At 48.2% G+C, this 26,132-nt stretch overlaps 1 protein-coding gene across 1 annotated transcript in view; it reads left to right on the forward strand.

Annotated features, from left to right (window-relative positions):
- The first annotated feature begins 7,401 nt into the window (after window positions 1-7,401).
- The window catches only part of LOC134201661 (uncharacterized), a 55,644-nt gene continuing 36,913 nt past the window's right edge, over window positions 7,402-26,132 (forward strand). Inside the window, exons 1-3 of the mRNA XM_062676904.1 lie at window positions 7,402-8,838; window positions 8,976-9,195; window positions 9,283-9,389. Coding sequence (XP_062532888.1) covers window positions 7,402-8,838; window positions 8,976-9,195; window positions 9,283-9,389 — 1,764 coding nt within the window. The remainder of the gene's footprint in view (window positions 8,839-8,975; window positions 9,196-9,282; window positions 9,390-26,132) is intronic.

Consider the following 26,132-nt stretch of genomic DNA (forward strand, 5'->3'; position numbering starts at 1 on the left):
CTTCTTCTTGGTCCGGCTCCTGCCGGGCCCCGCCTTCGCAGGCTGGGACGGGGCAGGAGCAGACTTCTGCGTCTTATGCTGGCCGGTGACCTGTGCTCCTGAGGGGGCGGGTTTTGATGCCCCCGTATCTTGTTTGGTCCCCGAAGCGGCCGGACGTGCCGCGGGTGTCGCGCCCTTTTTAGGGCCGCTATACGTTTTAGCGGCCACAGTCCTGCGGGGTGCCGGTGTAGGAGCTCCATTTTTCACCTCATGAGCGAGGGGCGGTCTTGCGCGCTCAACGGTCGAACTCCTTGCCTCCTGTATGAGGAACTGCCGCCTCAGCTCCTCGACTTCATTGAGGCCTTCTGCTTCGGGCGGAGGAGGGACAGGGGCCGAGCTGCGTTGCCGCTCGATGAAATCGGCAACCATTGTTCGCAGCTCGGCCATGTCGACGCGGAGCTGACCGTTCTCCGCCCGAAGCAGGCCATTCTCGGCCGATACTTGCTCGAGGCGGGTGTGCAGCAGAGCCACTTCCTGCCGCAAGCCCGCCGTCTCCGTCGTCGTGGTGCGGTCCACGACGTCCTGCAGCCTTTCCTCAAGTGTGGCGGCCGCAGATTTCATGGCCGACACTTCTGAGCCCTTGAGGCCTGCAGTCGACTTGGCCGCGATGGTCTCAACTATTTTTCCAACGATTTTACACGATCGGAGGGGGTCAGAGGGACCCACCAGCGTTAGGGATCGCTGTAGGCGCTCGATCTCTTCCAGTTTTCTATTTTTATTTTTTGCCTCACGGCAGGCGGCCCTGGACTGCGCCGAAGAGGCAGCGTCCAGTCCGCGAGACGACGGCTTGTCAAAGTCAATGGCGGGCGGCGCCGAAGCAGCCGCCGGGCCTTCCGCCAACGCCATGTACTTGGCGCTGGCAGGCTCTCCTTCCGACGAGTCGGACGGCGCGGAGGACGCCGGCTGTCGAGCCGACTTCCGCTTCCGCCGTGTCCGCTGTCGGGTGCTGTCCATAAACAGCGCTGGCGTCTCCCGCCCACTAGACGCGTCGCCCCTCGCGGAGCTCCGCGCCGAGTAGAGCGAGATAAGGCTCTCGCAGCGCTCGAGGCGCACGGTGGGGACCCTGTCCCTTACGCGACCCGTGCTGTCGCCCCCTTCGTCGTGGCAATGTTTGCCCCCCCCAGAAACGGTGGGGCAGCGTGCGGCCGATCGCTCGACCGCACGGAGGGATTCTCCCCCCGCGGAGCGGGAGGTACCCTCCTGGGGTAATAACTTTTCTACATGTGCCATTATTCATTATTTTCCTTTTTTATTAACCAGGGGTCGGTCCCCTGGGGTCTGGTTGGTACCCTTGGGACTGGACTCCCTCCAGCCATTCATCCCATCGCCGGGCACCAGAGCTTAGGATTGGGGCATTTTTTAAAGAGGTTTACGTCCTCGCGGCCCCGTGCCTCGCGGCAGCGGCCCCCGTCCCCCACGCGGTGAGGATTACGGGTTGGCCGGCGGCCCGCCGAGTGCAACGAGCAACACGACAGACCACCGCCCGACGCTCAAACGAGCAACGACGACGAAGCCACGCCGGTATACCGGTACCCCCCTCTGGAGGGCGTGCCCCTGTAGCCGAAGCCGGGGACATGGCGACCAGCGGCCGGAAGATGCGTAAGCAACGCCGGCTCACTTCTCCATCAAAGGGCAGGCCAAAAGTGGCCCACCACCACCCGTGGGTTACGTCCGAAACGGGTCGGACGTGACCCGAAGAAAAAACAAAAAAAGGGGGAAGAAAGGGGACAAGAGAGGGAGCCCGAGCGTCTCCAGGAGGAGCACCCTTCAGCGAGTGAAGGGGGTGGAGAGCCCGCAACTCCCCCTGCTGGTTTTGGTCCGCGTCGTCCGATCTCTTTCGCTGCAAAGCCTAACTAGGCTACCCTACCCCTACACCTAACCTACCTACCTAACACCTAGGAATCCTTGCAACGAAAAAGACCGGACGATACCTCTGGGAGTGGGACTGTTCCCAGAGGATCCCGTTATCCGCCACCTACGGACGCGCCCGGTGGAAGTCCAGCAAAACTCCCCCACAGACGGAGCCCCCGGCCACGCAGAGTGCGCGCCGGGGGGCCCGCCCAGGTCCCTCGGGAACGTAACACTACCTTTTTTTTTTTTTTTTTTTTTTCGGGTAGAGGGCCGAACCTCCTACGAGGTCCCCGCGCAAAAGGGTATGTGAGACTCAACGATCTGCATGGTGTTGTGAGCAGACCGCGGGCCCAAGGATTTTAGGACCCACCCACTAAACGACTCCCCTGCACTCTTACACCCGACGTCCGATCCCCTCCGAGGTCAGAACCCGGATGAGGTAGGGGGGCTACCGCGGTCAACACTACAACCAGACGGCGCGGCTCACCCCAAGGACGCCCAGCCGACGGAGCCTTCGAGGCGAATCGAAGGCTCTGAAACGTCGGCCGTCTCGGTACGGCAGCCCGTCGGGCCGCCCAGACGGTGCCGCTGGTGTCCCGGAATACCCCGCTGGACCAGAACCAGCCTGCCGGGTCGGGACGCGATACACCGTCGACCGGTCGCTCTATTCACTCCACGGCAGCGCGCTAGAGTGCTGGTAGCGCGCCGCGCGGCCTCACCCCCTCAGGTCGCCCCTTGACCTTCACCGGGGGGAGGCCGCCACCTACAGGGGCCGGGACGTACGGGCGTATTCCCGCCTCCGGCCCCCGGCTCGACGGCGACGGATCGGTGCGGAAAGGGAAGAGCTCTCCCTCTCTCGCTCCGCCGCCTCCTTCTGCGAGATGGTGGACTCGCAGAAGTCGAGCATCGCCTTCCAGGACGCGTCGCTGCCGAGCATCGTAGCCACGACGCGCGGCAGCGAGAGGTCCTCTCCAATGACCGCGACGAGGGCGGCGCGTTGCTCGTCAAATCCAGAGCAACGCGCCAGCGTGTGTTCCGCTGTGTCTTCCTCGTCGCGGTCCGCGCAGTGGTGGCACTGCGCCGTCGGTTCCCTTCCGGCTATCTTATGCAAGTACCGGCCGAAACATCCGTGGCCGGTAAGCATTTGCGTCAGCCGGAAGGTGAGGCATTCGCGGTCGCGGCCCACCCAGTCCGCGAGAACCGGGCGGACCGCCTCGACGGTACGGAGGCCGGCCGACGGGTCCGCCAAGCGGCGAGACCACGCCTCCAGCACGGACCGCCGAGATTGGAGCCTCCGCGCTCGAACTACTCCTTCGCCGGGGCGCCCTTCCCCCCTAGAGCGGAGGTCGCTACGCCACCTGTAATAACGTAACACTACCTACAACGACTTTTTTTTAAAAAAAAAAAAAAAAAACACATGAAATTAGTTCGTTAATACACCTATTTTTGCACAGTTGGACTGTAAAAATATAAAAGCACTGAATATTCGCGAAAAACTAAAACACTGCAATACTTTAAATGTAAAAATATACTGTATATATGGCCAAAAATTTAATTTATTGCGGAGCGGTTTTAACAAAGTGTTTACTGTCAGAATGAGGCGTCAAAGATTTATCAGGATCTTCGTTTTTTCTTTTGAGGGTAAAGCCACATAATGTGCGAAATAGATGATTTTTGGTGGTAATAACGACAGAGTTCAATTCCCGACGGATTCTTTCATCACACTGCGACAGTATTGATATAGCAAATCCAGTGGCTATTTTCTGGCATATTAGCGTCGGGAATCTTCTTTATAAGTTGCCATAGCCGGATACTGGCTTCAGCTGGTCCCTCTTTGCTTTCCATTTCAAATTTAATAACCAGGTCAAGTACTCTTGCATCATTAGGGAATTTTGTCAGCATCTCCTTAATAGTAGGCCAGGATATCTTACCAGGCTGTACTTTTGTGAGGCAAGTAGCAGCTCGAGCCTTAAGCGAATGTGTGAGAGTCAAAATTAAATCTACACCATCCAATTTCTTCTGTTCGATGATCATTTCGCTCAGCGTACACCAATTTACAACATCAGCCTCCGGTTCATCCGGGTCAAAATTGACCAATCTGGTTGGTGAGCTCTGGCTAGGTCGATGAACTGACATACTTTCAGTGATTCTTTGTAACATGGCTTCCATCCCAGATGAAAATAATGACATTTATTCAAACATTATATTGTTGGCCGAATTATTTGATGACTGCAGTGGAGGTGAGTCCGACACTTCTGATATAAGCTTGGTGGGTAGACATTATTTTGTTGAACACCAAGTAAAACGAAGTCACCTTTGGTTTCTGATTTAATCAGCAATATGTTATCTTAACAATTCACTTTAACACTTGTCCAACCTTAACCAGTACGTACAACATTTACTGAATCACACAACGTAACAAGGATATAGTAAGTGCACCGGGCAAACGCAGTCGAACCAATGTCCATTGCGAGGCACGTACCGCCTTTTTATACTGGCCGGCGTAGCTGGCTTATTTATGAGTCACTTCTGTTGCACCTGTTGTTTACGAGTGGAACGACACGGCCGGCGCACCTGGCTTGTGTGAGTCACTCCTATTGCACGTGCTATATAACAGAAATATCGTTAACGCCGTCATATTCTTTACATCGCATGCCTTCCGAAAACTATTTACGAAAGAATAAAGTAATCGATACTTCAATACTAATAATAATAATAATAATAATATTATAAAGAGGGAAGATTTGTTTGTTTGTTTGTTTTGAATAGGCTTCCAAACTACTGAACCTATTTGAAAAATTCTTTCACTGTTTAGGAGCCACAGTATTTCCGAGTGACATAGGCTATAATATTTTTTGAAAAAAGTTAGGGACCTGTACTAAAACTTCAATAATGTAACCCAAGGTGTAAATAAATCACCTAAAATATTATTTACTAGCGACCCGCCCTCGCTTCGCTTCGGAAACATTAAAACAAACATGAAACCAAAAAAATAAAACAAAAAAAAATAAAAAAAAAGTAGCCTATGTTCATCAGGGACAATGTCGGCTTCTAATGGAAAAAGAATTTTTCAAATCGGTCCAGTAGTTTCGGAGCCTATTCGAAACAAACAAATCTTTCCTCTTTATAATATTAGTATAGAAGTATAGATTACTTTATTCTATCATCAATAGTTTTCGCAGGGCACGCGATTTAAAGAATATATTAGGTGAATTTTTTACACCTTGGGTTACATTATTGGAATTTTAGTAAGGATCCCTAATTTAAAAAATAATAATATAGCCTATGTCACTCGGAAATACTGTAGCTCCTAAACAGTGAAAGAATTTTTCAAATCGGTTCAGGAGTTTGGAAGCTTATTCGAAACAAACAAACAAACAAATATTTCCTCTTTATAATATTAGTATAGATTACTTTATTCTATCATCAACAGTTTTCGCAGCGCACGCGATATAAAGAATATTTTAGGTGATTTATTTACACCTTGGGTTACATTATTGAAGTTTTAGTAAGGATCCCTAACTTTTTTCAAAAAATATTATACCCTATGTTACTCGGAAATACTGTAGCTTCTAAACAGTGAAAGAATTTTTCAAATCGGTTCAGGAGTTTGGAAGCTTATTCGAAACAAACAAACAAACAAATATTTCTTCTTTATAATATTAGTATATATTACTTTATTCTATCATCAACAGTTTTCGCAGCGCACGCGATATAAAGAATATTTTAGGTGATTTATTTACACCTTTGGTTACATTATTGAAGTTTTAGTAAGGACCCCTAACTTTTTTCAAAAAATATTATACCCTATGTTACTCGGAAATACTGTAGCTTCTAAACAGTGAAAGAATTTTTCAAATCGGTTCAGTAGTTTAGAAGCCTATTCGAAACAAACAAACAAACAAATTTTTCCTCTTTATAATATTATTATATATATAAGTATAGATTACTTTATTCTATCATTAACAGTTTTCGCAGCGCACGCGATATAAAGAATATATTAGGTGAATTTTTTACACCTTGGGTTACATTACTGGAGTTTTAGTAAGGATCCCTAACTTTTTTCAAAAAATATTATACCCTATGTTACTCGGAAATACTGTAGCTTCTAAACAGTGAAAGAATTTTTCAAATCGGTTCAGTAGTTTAGAAGCCTATTCGAAACAAACAAACAAACAAACAAATTTTTCCTCTTTATAATATTATTATATATATAAGTATAGATTACTTTATTCTATCATCAACAGTTTTCGCAGCGCACGCGATATCTATACTAATATTATAAAGAGGAAAGATTTGTTTGTTTGTTTGTTTCGAATAGGCTCCGAAACTACTGGACCGATTTGAAAAATTCTTTTTCCATTAGAAGCCGACATTGTCCCTGATGAACATAGGCTACTTTTTTAATTTTTTTTTATTTTTTTTTTTTTGTTTCATGTGTGTTTTAATGTTTCCGAAGCGAAGCGAGGGCGGGTCGCTAGTAAAGAATATTTTAGGTGATTTATTTACACCTTGGGTTACATTATTGAAGTTTTAGTAAGGATCCCTAACTTTTTTCAAAAAATATTATACCCTATGTTACTCGGAAATACTGTAGCTTCTAAACAGTGAAAGAATTTTTCAAATCGGTTCAGTAGTTTAGAAGCCTATTCGAAACAAACAAACAAACAAATCTTTCCTCTTTATAATATTAGTATAGACATCGCATGCCTTCCCCACCGAATGCAGTTCCGCCTTGTCGTGGCGGTGGGGCTTAAGCGTGCGTCCCTAAAATCGCGTGCAGAGGAATCTGTGTGGGACGCCGCGACAAAGAGAACTGCACCCAGCTCTCCTCGGCCGCCTCTGCATTCTGCGGGGGCTACCTTAAGAGAGAGCGAGGGACCCTCTCCACGCCCTTTGCACTGGCAAAGGGTGCCATTCTGGGGATGAGGGATTGGCTCTCGGGAGCCTGATGAGCCAGCGGCACTTTTGTGTCTTCCGGCTGCGGGTTGCCATGTCCCCGGCTTCGGCTACAGGGGAAAGCCTTCCAGATATGGGAGGTACCGGTTCGCCGGCGTGGCTCCGCACCGCGTTGTGGGCGATGGACAGGCTTCGGCCACCGTCGGCCAAACCGTAAACCCCAGTCATGGGGAACGGGGGCTTCTGCCTTTACTGGTCGAAGCCGCGAGGATGCAAACCTCTTCAAAAATGCCCCAATCCCAAGCTCGACACCCGGCGATGGGATGTATGGCTGGAGGGTTTCCAGTCCCGAGGGTGTCGTAGATCCCAGGGGACCAAACCCCTGGTTAATAAAAAAGGAATTCATAGACATGATGGACAATTGTGCAAAGTTAGTACCCCAGGAGGGTACCGCCCGCGAGTCGGGCGGAGAATCCCTCCGTGCTTCCACCTCAGTGGAAGCACGCTGCCCCACGTATTCTGGGGGGGGGCAACAATTGTCAGGATGAAGGAGGCTGTGCGACGGGCAGCGGAATTCCTGTCGAACCGAGGTGCTCTCCGATCGCCGGCTCGATGCGCTCTGCGCTCGCCAGCGACTCGGGTGCAATCAACCCCACCAGACCATCGGTGGGGAAAAAGAGGGGGCGAAGAAAAACCCCATTGCCAACTTCCAATGACGGCAGCGCGTCATCCTCCGGTACTGAGGTGCCGGAAAAGACGATGGCCATCGAGGAGGTGACTCCGGTGGTTTCGGGGTCTGCTGCTGCGTCGGAAGACGCGATGCCTGCTCCCCAGTGGGCACCAGTAAGGAGGAGGGGCGCGGTGTCAGCGGCGACGTCGGTGGAGTCGATGTCGACGTCGGCTGCGTCCCTGGCTAGCGGGGACGAGACGTTCCGGGACCTCGACCTTGCGCTTGTTAATTTGGGTAAGCTGCTGTCGACTGTGGCTGCTAAGGGCGCCGAGCCAGGCAGCAGTTACCGGAAAAGGCTCCGGGAGGCAGCCGCTATGGTTAAAACGAGGCTGATCCCCACCATGTCCAAGCTCCATGACTTGGTAGCGAGCCGAGAGGTGGAGAGCAAAGGTCACGTCTCTCAGTTTGACTCCAGAGAGAGTCGCATCCCGGGAGACACCCTGGCCTTGCGGGGAGCGACTCCCCTGTTGCCGAGGCCCGCGCTGGCACGCGCTGGGCCCCCCGCGGGGGCGATGGATACTACTGTGCACTTGCGGTCCGCGATGAGTGTGGTGGCACCCATGCCAGAGCCCATCTCCGAGGCCCCTGTTCCGCTGGCGCCTACTCCTGCGATCCCTCGCCCTCCACGAAGGGTTGAGCTAAGGCCTGCGCCACCTCCGCGGATATCGGCCGCCCCTGCATCTGCACGTAGAGGAAAGATAAACCCTACGCCAGCGCGGGCTGAGGACATCCGTTCGCCACTGGCGAGGATGGTGGATGAGTGGCCAACGCTACCGCGGCCCAGGCCTGCAGAGCCGCCTCTTTCGCCCTCGCGTGCTGCGGGGTCACAGAGGCCATACAACATGGCTGCTGGGACGGAAGAAGTAGACAACTCCCTCCCAAGCAGAGAGGAAATGGTGGCCTGCATTTCGCGGGCGGTGGCGGTTGAGGTTAGCAAGCACTTTGCCAGCCTCGAGAAGATACTCCGCTCCTCCATTGGCTCCGGGGACTGTGTCCCGGCGCCAACAAACGCCGCCGTCCCGCGGGGCCAGGCCGCCCGGCCGACCTCCACCCCCACCTCATCCACAAGGTTGGCACGACGTGGAGGCCGCAATCAAAATAACAGGGGTACGGGTGCCCAGAATCCTGCCCTGAAATCCCAGCCCCGTCCCCTTCCTCCTCCCCCGTCAAGCATGGACGAGGGCTGGACGGAAGTGGTGAAGCGGGGCAAGAAAGGTAGGCAAAAGACAGAGGCTCTGACAGCTCCCAGAGGGGCTCGAGCGCTGACCGCTGCAGCCCGAAGTCCAAAGCGCTGGTGGCCGTGGCTGCTCCTCGCGAGGGTCGAGCACCGGCCACCAACAAGAAGCAGAACGCCAAGAAAAAGAAGACGCGCGCAGCGCGGTCGGCTGCCGTCGTAGTGACGTTGCTGCCAGCCGCCGCCGAAAAGGGCCACACCTATAATGAGGTGATGGCCTAGGCGCGCGCGGCCGTCAACTTAGCGGAAATCGGGGCAGAGGAAGGTCTCTGCTTCTGGCATACCGCCAATGGAGCGAAGCTGCTGGAGTGTCCCGGTGCGGATAGTTCTGGTGTCGCAGACAGACTAGTGGCGACGCTCCGCGTGGCGCTGCCGGAGAATGAGGTGCGCGTGCACAGGCCGGTGAGGATGGTCGAGATCAGGATCACCGGCCTGGACGACTGTGCCACCAAGGAGGAGGTGGCAGCTGCGATAGCCGCCCAAGGTGGATGTGCCTTCGAGAGCGTGACCGTGGGCGAACTTCGCTCAGGGTACTCCGGAGCTAGGTCAGCGTGGGCGCGCTGCCCTGTGGAGGCAGCCACTTCCTTGGCCACTCCTCCGCCGGGAAGGTCAATGGGGGATCCGAGGAGACAGCGCGTGGGCTGGATAGCGGCCCACGTGCGTCTCCAAGAACCACGTGCCTGGCGATGCTTCCGGTGCTTTAGCAGCGGGCACGGCCTCGCTAGGTGCACCAGCTTAGTTGACTGCAGCGGTCTATGTTTCCGCTGCGGCCAACCGGGTCATAAAGCGGCGTCCTGCACGGCCGCCCCGCACTGCGCTCTGTGCGCTGCGGCCGGGCGTAGGGCAAACCACCGGGCGGGAGGCAAGGCTTGCTTCCCGTCCAGTGTTAATACTGAACGCAACCGGCGCCGAAAATCAAGGCGCCGGCAGAAGAGAAGGTTGGTCAGAGGAGCACTGGCCAATGTTGCAATCCCCACTGCGGCGCCGGTGCCGGAGGGTGGGGGCAGCAGTGAAGAGGAGGGGGCGATGGATGTGGTTCAACAGTAATGGACCGCACCTATCGCTTCCTCCAAGGAAACCTGAACCACTCCGCCAGAGCTCAGGACATGCTGTCTCAGAGCATGGCGGAGTGGTCCATAGACGTGGCTGTGGTCGCCGAGCCGTACTTCGTTCCCCCGGCAAATGATTGCTGGTTCGGGGACGATGGCGGCCTGGCGGCCATAGTCATAAGAAGAGACGCGACGATCCCCCCCTTGGCGATGGTGACCAAGGGCCAAGGGTTCGTCGCGGTGCAGCTGGAAGGGACCGTCGTGATCGGGGCGTACTTCTCTCCGAATAGGCCTACTGTCGAGTTCGGGCATTTCCTGGGCGGGATCGGGGCGATTGCTCGCCGCCTCGGTCCTCGTCCAGTGATTCTAGCGGGGGACCTCAACGCGAAGTCTGTCGCATGGGGCTCCCCCCGCTCGGACGCTCGTGGTAGGCTGTTGGAGAGGTGGGCGAACGTGACCGGCCTCTATTTGTTGAATAGAGAGAGGGTCGGTTGCGACGTGCGTGCGGTGGCAGGGCGAGTCTATTGTGGACGTTACGTTCGCAAGCCCGGCCATCGCACGCCGTATCCGCGACTGGAGAGTTATGGAGGGGGCGGAGACACTGTCAGATCACCGATATATTCGGTTTGATCTCTCCGCCCGCTCCGCAGTCGCGGACGTCCACGGGGACCACCCCCGTGGTGCGTCCCGGTCATTCCCCAAGTGGGCACTGAAGCGCCTGAATAAGGAGCTCCTGATGGAAGCCTCTACGGTGGCGGCGTGGGCGCCCATGCGTCCACACCCAGTTGAGGTCGAGGACGAAGCGGGGTGGTTCCGGGACACGATGCGTCGCATCTGTGACGTGTCGATGCCCCGGATTAGCCCTCGACCTCCCAATCGCCAAGTGTACTGGTGGTCGCCCGAAATCGCGCAACTCCGCGTGGAGTGCATTCGGGCGAGGCGCCAGTGCGTGATGCATCGCCGCCGTCGCCTGCCGCGGCGCAACGATCCGGTGGCGTTCGCGGTGGTAGAGGCCCAGCTGTACGGCGCATTTCGCGTCGCACAGAGGGCGTTGCAGCTGGCCATCAGAAGAGCCAAGGACCAACACATGGAGAGTCTCCTGGAGACGCTGGATGAGGATCCGTGGGGGCGACCCTATCACATGGTGCGCAATAAAATGCGCCCATGGGCCCCCCCAATCACGGAGCGTCTCCAGCCTCAGCAGCTGCGGGACATCGTCTCGGCGCTGTTCCCGCAGGAGCAGGGGGGATTTCTCGCTCCCGCTATGGGCGCGCCGCCGGAATACGACGGCGAAGCCCCTGCTGAGGTGCCCCATATAACAGGGGCGGAGCTCCGTGTGGCAGTACGCAAAATGTGCGCAAAGGACACTGCACCTGGCCCGGACGGCGTCCATGGCCGGGTTTGGGCCTTGGCTCTTGGTGCCCTAGGGGACCGACTCTTGAGGCTTTATAACTCCTGCCTCGAGTCGGGACGGTTTCCTTCATCGTGGAGGACGAGCAGACTTGTGCTGTTGAGAAAGGAGGGGCGCCCGGCGGATACTGCCGCCGGGTACCGTCCCATCGTGTTGTTGGATGAGGTGGGCAAACTGCTGGAACGCATTCTGGCAGCCCGCATCATCCAGCATCTGATCGGGGTGGGACCCGATCTGTCGGTGGAGCAGTATGGCTTCCGAGAGGGCCGCTCAACGGTGGACGCGATCCTTCGCGTGCGGGCCCTCTCGGAGGAAGCCGTCTGTGGGGGTGGGGTGGCCTTGGCGGTGTCGCTCGACTTCGCCAATGCGTTTCACACCCTGCCCTGGTCCGTGATAGGGGGGGCGCTGGAAAGACACGGAGTGCCCCTCTACCTTCGCCGGCTGGTCGGCTCCTACTTGGAGGACAGATCGGTCACGTGTACCGGACACGGTGGGGTCGTACATCGTTTCCCGGTCGTGCGCGGTGTTCCACAGGGGTCGGTACTCGGCCCTCTTTTGTGGAATATCGGGTATGACTGGGTGCTGAGGGGTGCCCTCCTCCCGGGCCTAACCGTAATATGTTACGCAGACGACACGCTGGTCGTGGCCCGGGGAGGGAGCTTTGCTGAGTCTGCTCGTCTTGCCACCGCTGGGGTAGCGCATGTCGTCGGCAAAATCAGGAGATTGGGCCTCGACGTGGCGCTCAGTAAATCCGAGGCCATGTGGTTCCACAGGCCCCGGAGAGTGCCACCTGTCGATGCCCATATCGTGGTTGGAGGCGTCCGGATCGGGGTCGGGGTGCAGTTAAAGTACCTCGGCATCATTCTGGACAGTCGTTGGACCTTCCGTGCTCACTTTCAGCACCTGGTCCCTCGTTTGTTGGGGGTGGCCGGCGCGTTAAGCCGGCTTCTTCCCAACATCGGGGGGCCTGACCAGGTGACGCGCCGTCTCTATACGGGGGTGGTGCGGTCAATGGCTTTATACGGGGCACCCGTGTGGGGCCAGTCCCTGGCCGTGGGGGTAGCGAAGCTGCTGCAACGGCCGCAACGCACCATCGCGGTCAGGGTCATCCGTGGTTATCGCACCATCTCTTTTGAGGCGGCGTGTGTACTGGCTGGGACGCCGCCTTGGGTCCTGGAGGCGGAGGCGCTCGCCGCTGACTATCAGTGGCGGGCTAACCTTCGTGCCCGGGGCGTGGCGCGTCCCAGCCCCAGTGTGGTCAGAGCGCGGAGGGCCCAATCTCGGCGGTCCGTGCTGGAGTCATGGTCCAGGCGGCTGGCCGATCCTTCGGCTGGTCGTAGGACCGTCGAGGCGATTCGCCCGATTCTTGTGGATTGGGTGAATCGTGACAGAGGACGCCTCACTTTCCGGCTCACGCAGGTGGTCACTGGGCATGGTTGCTTCGGTGAGTTCCTGCACCGGATCGGAGCCGAGCCGACGGCAGAGTGTTACCATTGTGGTTGCGACTTGGACACGGCGGAGCACACGCTCGTTGCCTGCCCCGCATGGGCGCCGTGTCCTTGTCGCAAAAATAGGAAACGACTTGTCGTTGCCGAGTGTTGTGGCATCGATGCTCGGCAACGACGAGTCGTGGAAGGCGACGCTCGACTTCTGCGAGTGCACCATCTCGCAGAAGGAGGCGGCGGGGCGCGTGAGAGACGCACAAGCCCGCCGCCGTCGAGCGGGGGCCAGGGAGGCGGATCTCGCCCTAGCCCTGGCCCTCTAAGTGTTTCGGGTCCCCCTCATATGTCGGTCTGGGGCCCGGCGAAGGGGGCCTAAGAAGACGACGTGCAAGCTGCTCTGCACGCGTTTTACGCAAGATCATCCGGGTGATGGAAGGCCGGCTATCCTCGACCCACGCTGGTTCTGACCCAGCGGGGTATTTCGTAGGATAACCTATTCAAACCGGCGCCATCTAGGCGGGCTTCGGACAGCCTGCCGACCGAGAGGGCTGGTGGTCGTGGCGCCGACGATCGCTGGCCCGGCGTCCCGAGGGGGAGGGTGATGGGAGAGATGTGCTCCGCACTAAACGCTTCACTCTCCTCCCCTTGCCTTTTCATGAGTTTCGTCTCATGCGAGGGTTGGACGTTGGTTGTTGAGCGACAGGAGGTTTTAGTCGGTTCGACTCCGACATGCCCCACCCTCCATCCCCAGTGGAGGGTGGGAGTCCGGCGATTTCCTCCGAAAAAAAAAAAAAAAAAACAAAAAACATCGCATGCCTTGCGAAAACTATTTACGATAGAATGAAGTAATCTATACTTCTATACTAATATTATAAAGAGGAAAGATTTGTTTGTTTGTTTGTTTTGAATAGGCTTCCAAACTACTGAACCGATTTGAAAAATTCTTTCACTGTTTAGGACCTACAGTATTTCCGAGTGACATAGGCTATCTTATTTTTTGAAAAAAGTTAGGGATCCCTACTAAAACTCCAATAATGTAACCCAAGGTGTAAGAAAATCACCTAAAATATTCTTTATATCGCGTGCGCTGCGAAAACTGTTGATGATAGAATAAAGTAATCTATACTAATATTATAAAGAGGAAAGATTTGTTTGTTTGTTTTTGTTAAAACTATTTACGATAGAATAAAGTTATCGATCCTTCGATACTATACTAATCATTCCGATAGAAGCACCCGACACGTGCGGACGTGCTCATCGACCACTCGATCGCCCGGTCTTTGTTCGCCCGGCTTTTGCTAGCCCGGCCATTGTTCGCGCGGCCTGTGTTCGTGGTACATCTGCCGACAAAGTGTTTTCCTGGAAGTATTTATTTGTTTTGTTTCTTTTTGTTATTTCTGTTTTGTTGTGTTTTTTTCTTTGTCCTGTAGTAATCACGCCGCATCGCCACCTGTGTTCAATAGAACCGCTCAGGTCCGAGAAGTTGGGGCCTCGCCGCAAGGCGAGTGTTTTCAAGACCCGGGGCCGCCCCACCTGGGCACTCAGCGATCATGGACGCTGTATTCGCGGAATTCCTCCGACTTCGCCACCCACAGCTTGCCTCAGAGTTTCTGGCCTTCAAAGCCAATCACACTGCGAGCCCTCTCGAGGACTCCGCCGCGCTCGCTGCTCCTGCGTCGCCTGTACCTGCGTGCAAAGCTTCTGCATCGAGCACCGCAGCCTCCGTCGTGCCTGCCGCTCCCGTATCGCCTATACTGGCGAGTAAAGCTGCTGCGTCGTCCGCCGTGACCACCGTTTCAGCTGAGCGATCATCCGCGGCCTCCGTCGCGCCCTCTAAAACACCTACACTTGCTCGTAGGTCGCCTGCGCCCGCCTCCTCGTGCTCCGACTCTGACTCGGACATGGAGGTCGACCTCGCTCCCGCCTCATCGACGGATGGATTCATCCTGGTACAGAAGGGTAAGGAGCGTGCCGCGGAGTCCCGAGCTCCCGCGGCCGCTAAAATTAGCAAAGCCGCGAAAGCGTCGCGCCCTCGCCCTCAGACTCCCGTTGCGCCCCCAGCCCGTGCCACTCCGTCGCCGCGTCCGGTGGCACAAAATAAAACCCAGACCCCTCCCCCGGTTATCCTTCAGGAGAAGGCAGCTTGGGATCGAGTTTGCCTGGTCCTTAAGGCCAAAAATATCAATTTCACGAATGCTCGTAACCTCGCGAACGGCATTCAAATTAAGGTTCAAACACCCGACGATCATAGGGCCCTCTCTTCTTACCTCCGTAAGGAGCGTATAAGTTTCCATACGTATACGCTCCAGGAGGAGCGCGAACTCCGCGTTGTAATACGCGGAATCCCTAAAGAGTTAGATGTAGAGCTCGTCAAGGCCGATCTGTTAGAACAGGGCTTACCAGTGAATTCTGTGCACCGTATGCACACCGGTCGCAGTAGGGAGCCATATAATATGGTTCTAGTCGCCCTCCAGCCTACCCCAGAGGGCAAGAAAATCTTCGACACACAGACCGTCTGTAGGCTCTCCGGTATCGCCGTCGAAGCCCCCCATAAAAAAGGCACTCCTAGCCAGTGCCATAACTGTCAACTGTACGGACACTCTTCCCGTAACTGTCACGCGGGCCCCCGATGTGTTAAGTGCTTGGGCGATCACGCCACGGCCCTCTGCGCTCGCGACCAAAAAAACGCGACGGAACCGCCTAGCTGCGTCCTGTGTCGAACACAGGGTCACCCCGCGAATTACCGTGGTTGCCCCCGAGCCCCTAAAATAAATCGCGGCGTCGCCCGCCAAAACCGCCTCCGAGCTTCCCGCCCAGACATCAAAGCCTCGGCACCCTCTGTGTCGCAGGCTAAGCCAGCGTTCGTTCCGGCGCCGGTGCCCAGTGTCTCGGCCTCGGCGAAACCGCTGCCGTACACGAACACGGCAACAACTCTCTCCTCCGCGATTCGTCCCGTCCCCGCGACTCGTCCCGCCCCCGCGACTCGTCCCTCACCCGCGACTTGCCCTCCGACCGCGTCCGACAATCTCGCTTTAGCGATCGACTTCTTTCAGTCGATCAACTTTGAGCGCGTTAACGCTTTGGGCGACGCCATTCGCGCTGCCTCCACTGCTCAACACTTTATCGCCGTTGTGCAGGAATACGCCGACGTATACGTCATACGTATCATTAAATACGTACGTCCTCCCCTCACTCCGCCGGTAATCAATGGCGTATATTAGTAGAATAAAGCCCCTAACCGTAACGATAGGATTTTTTAACGCTTACGGTCTCGCAAATCAACGTGATCAGGTTTCTGACTTGACCATCAAATTGATATATTTTTAGTGCAGGAGACCCTACTTAAGCCCGCGCGCCGTGACCCTAAAATCGCAAACTATAACATGGTCAGGAACGACAGGCTCTCTGCTCGTGGTGGTGGTACCGTCATTTACTATAGAAGAGCCCTGCATTGCGTCCCGCTCGATCCTCCTGCGCTCGCTAATATCGAAGCATCAGTGTGCCGAATCTCACTGACGGGACACGCGCCGATCGTTATCGCGTCCGTTTATCTTCCACCGGATAAGATCGTTCTAAGCAGTGATATCGAGGCACTGCTCGGCATGGGCAGCTCTGTCATCCTAGCAGGCGACCTAAATTGTAAACACATCAGATGGAACTCTCATACCACAACCCCGAATGGCAGGCGGCTCGACGCGTTAGTCGATGATCTCGCCTTCGATATCGTGGCTCCGCTAACCCCGACTCACTACCCGCTAAATATCGCGCATCGCCCGGATATACTCGACATAGCGTTATTAAAAAACGTAACTCTGCGCTTACACTCGATCGAAGTACTTTCAGAGTTAGATTCAGACCACCGTCCCGTCGTTATGAAGCTCGGTCGCGCTCCCGATTCCGTTCCCGTCACCAGGACTGTGGTGGATTGGCACACGCTGGGCATCAGCCTGGCTGAATCTGATCTACCATCGCTCCCGTTTAGCCCGGACTCTACCCCGTCTCCTCAGGATACCACTGAAGCCATAGACATCGTAACCTTACACATCACCTCGACATTAGATAGGTCGTCGAAACAAGTTGTAGCGGAGGACTTTCTTCACCGCTTCAATTTGCCCGACGATATTAGGGAACTCCTTAGAGCTAAGAACGCGGCGATTCGCGCATACGACAGGTATCCTACCGCGGAAAATCGTATTCGAATGCGTGCCCTACAACGCGACGCAAAGTCTCGCATCGCCGAAGTCCGAGATGCCAGATGGTCTGATTTCTTAGAAGGACTCGCGCCCTCGCAACGGTCTTACTACCGCTTAGCTCGTACTCTGAAATCGGACACGGTAGTAACTATGCCCCCCTCGTAGACCCCTCAGGCCGACTCACGGCGTTCGATGATGACGAAAAAGCAGAGCTGCTGGCTGATACATTGCAAACCCAATGCACACCCAGCACTCAATCCGTGGACCCTGTTCATGTAGAATTAGTAGACAGTGAGGTAGAACGCAGAGCCTCCTTGCCACCCTCGGATGCGTTACCACCCGATACCCCGATGGAAGTTAAAGACTTGATCAAAGACCTACGTCCTCGCAAGGCTCCCGGTTCCGACGGTATATCCAACCGCGTTATTAAACTTCTACCCGTCCTCGTGATGTTGGCATCTATTTTCAATGCCGCTATGGCAAACTGTATCTTTCCCGCGGTGTGGAAAGAAGCGGACGTTATCGGCATACATAAACCCGGTAAAACAATAAATCATCCGACGAGCTATCGCCCGATTAGCCTCCTCATGTCTCTAGGCCAACTGTATGAGCGTCTGCTTTACAAACGCTTCAGAGACTTCGTCTCATCCAAGGGCATTCTCATCGATGAACAATTCGGGTTCCGTGCAAATCACTCATGCGTACAACAGGTGCACCGCCTCACGGAGCACATTCTCGTAGGACTTAACCGACCAAAGCCGATCTACACGGGAGCCCTCTTCTTCGATGCCGTAAAAGCGTTCGACAAAGTCTGGCACAACGGTTAGATTTTCAAACTATTCAACATGGGCGTACCGGACAGTCTCGTGCTCATCATACGGGACTTCCTGTCTAACCGCTCTTTTCGATATCGAGTAGAGGGAACCCGCTCCTCCCCGCGACCACTCACGGCTGGAGTCCCGCAAGGCTCCGTTCTCTCTCCGCTTCTATTTAGTTTATTTATTAACGATATTCCCCGGTCGCCGCCGACCCAGCTAGCCTTATTTGCTGACGACACAACCGTTTACTACTCAAGTAGAAAAAAGTCCCTAATCGCGAGTAAGCTCCAGAGCGCAGCGTTAACCCTCGGACAGTGGTTCAGAAAATATCGCATAGACATCAACCCAGCGAAAAGCTTAGCAGTGTTATTTCAAAGGGGAAACTCACCGCTTATTTCCTCCCACATTAGGAGGAGAAATATCACCCCCCCCGATCACCCTCTTCGGCCAACCTATACCCTGGGCCAGGAAGCTCAAGTACCTGGGTGTCACCCTGGATGCATCCATGACATTCCGCCCGCATATAAAAACAGTCCGCGACCGTGCCGCATTTAGTCTCGGGAGACTCTTTCCCATGATCTGTAAGCGGAGTAAAATGTCCCTTCGGAACAAGGTGACACTTTACAAAACTTGCATAAGGCCCGTCATGACTTATGCGAGTGTGGTATTCGCTCACGCGGCCCGCACACACATAAGACACCCTCCAATCCGTACAATCCCGCTTTTGCAGGTTAGCCGTTGGAGCTCCGTGGTTCGTGAGGAACGTTGACCTACACGACGACCTGGGCCTCGAATCAGTCCAGAAATACATGAAGTCAGCGTCGGAACGGTACTTCGATAAAGCTATGCGTCATGATAATCGCCTTATCGTTGCCGCCGTTGACTACTCCCTGAATCCTGATCATGCAGGAGCCAGTCACCGTCGACGCCCTAGACACGTCCTTACGGATCCATCAGATCCAATAACCTTTGCATTAGACATCTTCAGCGCTAACACCAGGAGTAGGGTTAGGAACCCCGGTAACCGTACTCGTCGAAATCGACAAAGAGGTCGACGTGCAACCTAACCCATGCATCAGCCCGCTGAGTTTCTCGCCGGATCTTCTCAGTGGGCGGAGGCGCTCGGACAGTTGTTAGCAAATCCCACCCCTCCTGGCTGAGCCTTTGCTCGCCCACATGTCCTGGTGAAACTGGAAAGGCCTCCGGGCCACCAGTAATCTATCAATCATAAAAAAAAAAAAAACCATCGCATGCCTTGCGAAAACTATTTACGATAGAATAAAGTAATCTATACTTCTATACTAATATTATAAAGAGGAAAGATTTGTTTGTTTGTTTGTTTCGAATAGGCTTCTAAACTACTGAACCGATTTGAAAAATTCTTTGACTGTTTAGAAGCTACAGTATTTCCGAGTAACATAGGGTATAATATTTTTTGAAAAAAGTTAGGGATCCTTACTAAAACTTCAATAATGTAACCCAAGGTGTAAATAAATCACCTAAAATATTCTTTACTAGCGACCCGCCCTCGCTTCGCTTCGGAAACATCAAAACACACATGAAACAAACAAAAAAAAAATTAAAAAAGTAGCCTATGTTCATCAGGGACAATGTCGGCTTCTAATGGAAAAAGAATTTTTCAAATCGGTCCAGTAGTTTCGGAGCCTATTCGAAACAAACAAACAAACAAATCTTTCCTCTTTATAATATTAGTATAGATAAAGATATCGCGTGCGCTGCGAAAACTGTTGATGATAGAATAAAGTAATCTATACTAATATTATAAAGAGGAAAGATTTGTTTATTTGTTTGTTTTGAATAGGCTTCCAAACTACTGAACCGTTTTGAAAAATTGTTCACTGTTTAGGAGCTACAGTATTTCCGACTGACATAGGCTATAATATTTTTTAAAAAAAAGTTAGGGATCCTTACTAAAACTCCAGTAATGTAACCCAAGGTGTAAAAAAATCACCTAAAATATTCTTTACATCGCGTGCCCTGCGAAAACAATTGATGATAGAATAAAGTAATCTATACTTAATATTATAAAGAGGAAATATTTGTTGGTTTGTTTGTTTCGAAAAGGCTTCCAAACTACTGAACCGATTTGAAAAATTCTTTCACAGTTTAGAAGCTACAGTATTTCCGAGTAACATAGGGTATAATATTTTTTGAAAAAAGTTAGGGATCCTTACTAAAACTCCAATAATGTAACCCAAGGTGTAAAAAATTCACCTAATATATTCTTTATATCGCGTGCGCTGCGAAAACTGTTAATGATAGAATAAAGTAATCTATACTTATATATATAATAATATTATAAAGAGGAAAAATTTGTTTGTTTGTTTGTTTCGAATAGGCTTCTAAACTACTGAACCGATTTGAAAAATTCTTTCACTGTTTAGAAGCTACAGTATTTCCGAGTAACATAGGGTATAATATTTTTTGAAAAAAGTTAGGGATCCTTACTAAAACTTCAATAATGTAACCAAAGGTGTAAATAAATCACCTAAAATATTCTTTATATCGCGTGCGCTGCGAAAACTGTTGATGATAGAATAAAGTAATATATACTAATATTATAAAGAGGAAATATTTGTTTGTTTGTTTGTTTCGAATAAGCTTCCAAACTCCTGAACCGATTTGAAAAATTCTTTCACTATTTAGAAGCTACAGTATTTCCGAGTAACATAGGGTATAATATTTTTTGAAAAAAGTTAGGGATCCTTACTAAAACTTCAATAATGTAACCCAAGGTGTAAATAAATCACCTAAAATATTCTTTATATCGCGTGCGCTGCGAAAACTGTTGATGATAGAATAAAGTAATCTATTCTAATATTATAAAGAGGAAATATTTGTTTGTTTGTTTGTTTCGAATAAGCTTACAAACTCCTGAACTGATTTGAAAAATTCTTTCACTGTTTAGGAGCTACAGTATTTCCGAGTGACATAGGCTATATTTTTTTTTTTTAAATTAGGGATCCTTACTAAAATTCCAATAATGTAACCCAAGGTGTAAAAAATTCACCTAATATATTCTTTAAATCGCGTGCCCTGCGAAAACTATTGATGATAGAATAAAGTAATCTATACTTCTATACTAATATTATAAAGAGGAAAGATTTGTTTGTTTGTTTGTTTTGAATAGGCTTCCAAACTACTGAACCGATTTGAAAAATCCTTTCACTCTTTAGGAGCTACAGTATTTCCGAGTAACATAGGGTATAATATTTTTTAAAAAAAGTTAGGGATCCTTACTAAAACTCCAATAATGTAACCCAAAGTGTAAAAAAATCACCTAAAATATTATTTACATCGCGTGCCCTGCGAAAACTATTGATGAAAGAATAAAGTAATCTATACTCCTGTACTAATATTATAAAGAGGAAAGATTTGTTTGTTTGTTTGTTTGTTTTGAATAGGCTTCCAAACTACTGAACCGATTTGAAAAATTCTTTCACTCTTTAGGAGCTACAGTATTTCCGAGTGACATAGGCTATATTATTTGTTTTTAAATTAGGGATCCTTACTAAAACTCCAATAATGTAACCCAAGGTGTAAAAAATTCACCTAATATATTCTTTACATCACGTGCCCTGCGAAAACTATTGATGATAGAATAAAGTAATCTATACTTAATACTATAAAGAGGAAATATTTGTTGGTTTGTTTGTTTTGAATAGGCTTCCAAACTACTGAACCGATTTGAAAAATTCTTTCACTCTTTAGGAGCCACAGTATTTCCGAGTGACATAGGCTCTAAAATTTTTTTGAAAAAAGTTAGGGATCCTTACTAAAACTCCAATAATGTAACCCAAGGTGTTAGAAAATCACCTAAAATATTCTTTACATCGCATGCCTTGCAAAAACTATTTACGATAGAATAAAGTAATCTATACTTCTATACTAATATTATAAAGAGGAAAGATTTGTTTGTTTGTTTGTTTCGAATAGGCTTCTAAACTACTGAACCGATTTGAAAAATTCTTTCACTTTATAGAAGCTACAGTATTTCCGAGTAACATAGGGTATAATATTTTTTGAAAAAAGTTAGGGATCCTTACTAAAACTCCAATAATGTAACCCAAGGTGTAAAAAATTCACCTAATATATTCTTTACATCACGTGCCCTGCGAAAACTATTGATGATAGAATAAAGTAATCTATACTTAATACTGTAAAGAGGAAATATTTGTTTGTTTGTTTGTTTTGAATAGGCTTCCAAACTACTGAACCGATTTGAAAAATTCTTTCACTCTTTAGGAGCCACAGTATTTCCGAGTGACATAGGCTCTAAAATTTTTTTGAAAAAAGTTAGGGATCCTTACTAAAACTCCAATAATGTAACCCAAGGTGTAAGAAAATCACCTAAAATATTCTTTACATCGCATGCCTTGCAAAAACTATTTACGATAGAATAAAGTAATCTATACTTCTATACTAATATTATAAAGAGGAAAGATTTGTTTGTTTGTTTGTTTCGAATAGGCTTCTAAACTACTGAACCGATTTGAAAAATTCTTTCACTGTATAGAAGCTACAGTATTTCCGAGTAACATAGGGTATAATATTTTTTGAAAAAAGTTAGGGATCCTTACTAAAACTTCAATAATGTAACCCAAGGTGTAAATAAATCACCTAAAATATTCTTTATATCGCGTGCTCTGCGAAAACTGTTAATGAAAGAATAAAGTAATCTATACTTCTGTACTAATATTATAAAGAGGAAAGATTTGTTTGTTTGTTTGTTTGTTTTGAATAGGCTTCCAAACTACTGAACCGATTTGAAAAATTCTTTCACTCTTTAGGAGCTACAGTATTTCCGAGTGACATAGGCTATATTATTTGTTTTTAAATTAGGGATCCTTACTAAAACTCCAATAATGTAACCCAAGGTGTAAAAAATTCACCTAATATATTCTTTACATCACGTGCCCTGCGAAAACTATTGATGATAGAATAAAGTAATCTATACTTAATACTATAAAGAGGAAATATTTGTTGGTTTGTTTGTTTTGAATAGGCTTCCAAACTACTGAACCGATTTGAAAAATTCTTTCACTCTTTAGGAGCCACAGTATTTCCGAGTGACATAGGCTCTAAAATTTTTTTAAAAAAAGTTAGGGATCCTTACTAAAACTCCAGTAATGTAACCCAAGGTGTAAAAAATTCACCTAATATATTCTTTACATCACGTGCCCTGCGAAAACTATTGATGATAGAATAAAGTAATCTATTCTAATATTATAAACAGGAAATATTTGTTTGTTTGTTTGTTTCGAATAAGCTTACAAACTCCTGAACTGATTTGAAAAATTCTTTCACTGTTTAGGAGCTACAGTATTTCCGAGTGACATAGGCTATATTTTTTTTTTTTAAATTAGGGATCCTTACTAAAATTCCAATAATGTAACCCAAGGTGTAAAAAATTCACCTAATATATTCTTTAAATCGCGTGCCCTGCGAAAACTATTGATGATAGAATAAAGTAATCTATACTTCTATACTAATATTATAAAGAGGAAAGATTTGTTTGTTTGTTTGTTTTGAATAGGCTTCCAAACTACTGAACCGATTTGAAAAATCCTTTCACTCTTTAGGAGCTACAGTATTTCCGAGTAACATAGGGTATAATATTTTTTAAAAAAAGTTAGGGATCCTTACTAAAACTCCAATAATGTAACCCAAAGTGTAAAAAAATCACCTAAAATATTCTTTACATCGCGTGCCCTGCGAAAACTATTGATGAAAGAATAAAGTAATCTATACTTCTGTACTAATATTATAAAGAGGAAAGATTTGTTTGTTTGTTTGTTTGTTTTGAATAGGCTTCCAAACTACTGAACCGATTTGAAAAATTCTTTCACTCTTTAGGAGCTACAGTATTTCCGAGTGACATAGGCTATATTATTTGTTTTTAAATTAGGGATCCTTACTAAAACTCCAATAATGTAACCCAAGGTGTAAAAAATTCACCTAATATATTCTTTACATCACGTGCCCTGCGAAAACTATTGATGATAGAATAAAGTAATCTATACTTAATACTATAAAGAGGAAATATTTGTTGGTTTGTTTGTTTTGAATAGGCTTCCAAACTACTGAACCGATTTGAAAAATTCTTTCACTCTTTAGGAGCCACAGTATTTCCGAGTGACATAGGCTCTAAAATTTTTTTGAAAAAAGTTAGGGATCCTTACTAAAACTCCAATAATGTAACCCAAGGTGTTAGAAAATCACCTAAAATATTCTTTACATCGCATGCCTTGCAAAAACTATTTACGATAGAATAAAGTAATCTATACTTCTATACTAATATTATAAAGAGGAAAGATTTGTTTGTTTGTTTGTTTCGAATAGGCTTCTAAACTACTGAACCGATTTGAAAAATTCTTTCACTTTATAGAAGCTACAGTATTTCCGAGTAACATAGGGTATAATATTTTTTGAAAAAAGTTAGGGATCCTTACTAAAACTCCAATAATGTAACCCAAGGTGTAAAAAATTCACCTAATATATTCTTTACATCACGTGCCCTGCGAAAACTATTGATGATAGAATAAACTAATCTATACTTAATACTGTAAAGAGGAAATATTTGTTTGTTTGTTTGTTTTGAATAGGCTTCCAAACTACTGAACCGATTTGAAAAATTCTTTCACTCTTTAGGAGCCACAGTATTTCCGAGTGACATAGGCTCTAAAATTTTTTTGAAAAAAGTTAGGGATCCTTACTAAAACTCCAATAATGTAACCCAAGGTGTAAGAAAATCACCTAAAATATTCTTTACATCGCATGCCTTGCAAAAACTATTTACGATAGAATAAAGTAATCTATACTTCTATACTAATATTATAAAGAGGAAAGATTTGTTTGTTTGTTTGTTTCGAATAGGCTTCTAAACTACTGAACCGATTTGAAAAATTCTTTCACTGTATAGAAGCTACAGTATTTCCGAGTAACATAGGGTATAATATTTTTTGAAAAAAGTTAGGGATCCTTACTAAAACTTCAATAATGTAACCCAAGGTGTAAATAAATCACCTAAAATATTCTTTATATCGCGTGCTCTGCGAAAACTGTTAATGATAGAATAAAGTAATCTATACTTATAATATTATAAAGAGGAAAAATTTGTTTGTTTGTTTGTTTCGAATAGGCTTCTAAACTACTGAACCGATTTGAAAAATTCTTTCACTGTATAGAAGCTACAGTATTTCCGAGTAACATAGGGTATAATATTTTTTGAAAAAAGTTAGGAATCCTTACTAAAACTTCAATAATGTAACCCAAGGTGTAAATAAATCACCTAAAATATTCTTTATATCGCGTGCGCTGCGAAAACTGTTGATGATAGAATAAAGTAATCTATACTAATATTATAAAGAGGAAAGATTTGTTTGTTTGTTTGTTTCGAATAGGCTTCCAAACTACTGAACCGATTTGAAAAATTCTTTAACTGCTTAGGAGCTACAATTGCGCATTAGAAAAAATGTGAAACTGTCTAAATTCTGATGATGGATAAAATTCCAAACATCAGTGAGCCTCGTAATTTCATGTTATTCATGATTGCTGAATTAACGATAAGCGTACTTTCTTAGTTGTTCAGTCTTCAATATAAAATATCAGAGACACATTTATGACTTGTAGACGTAGTCTAGAAGATTATTGGTTTGAAGTTTCCTAAATTGCACATCAAATTAGCAAACGCAACATTCAAGTTATTGCAAGAATTCGACTACACTGAATGACTTTATGAATTGACAAAAAGAGGTAACAATGAAAGAAAATCAGCACAAAACGAAAATACGTTTTTTTTAATGCTTATTGTAAGAGTGACAACGTATGTAAGTATCTACTACCCTGCACGCAGTAAAATAGTTTAATAACATGTTTATCAATTGATTTTCTTGTCTCTATGACCAAGAACTAATAAAGTTTAGCAACAGTGCATCTTTGTATCACCATCATTTGGTTTATACAATCAATCCAGTGATTACGTAAGATCCGAGAATTATAAACGAAGTAGAAATTGCAAATAGGTGAGATAAGATCGACCGTGCATTTCTATGATGAAGTTATTAGAAATCGATGCATATCGACTGGTTATCTCAAAAACGTATGTATCAGGAAAGTTCTGTGGCATTTATCGCTTGGATCAGAAAGTGAGATCGAATTTAAGTGAGTCAGACTAGGAAACAGTTTTCCACAGCCAAAAACGAAACAACGTCGAAGCCGATAATAAACAAAATTGCGCATTAGAAAAAATGTGAAACTGTCTAAATTCTGATGATGGATAATATTCCAAACATCAGTAAGCCTCGTAAATTCATGTTATTCATGATTGATGAATTAACGATAAGCGTACTTTCTTAGTTGTTCAGTCTTCAATCAAAAATATGAGAGACACATTTATGACTTGTAGACGTAGTCTAGAAGAATATTGGTTTGAAGTTCCCTAAA

The sequence above is a fragment of the Bombyx mori genome, chromosome W (genome assembly GCF_030269925.1).
Source record: "Bombyx mori chromosome W, ASM3026992v2".
NCBI classification, from domain to species: domain Eukaryota; kingdom Metazoa; phylum Arthropoda; class Insecta; order Lepidoptera; family Bombycidae; genus Bombyx; species Bombyx mori.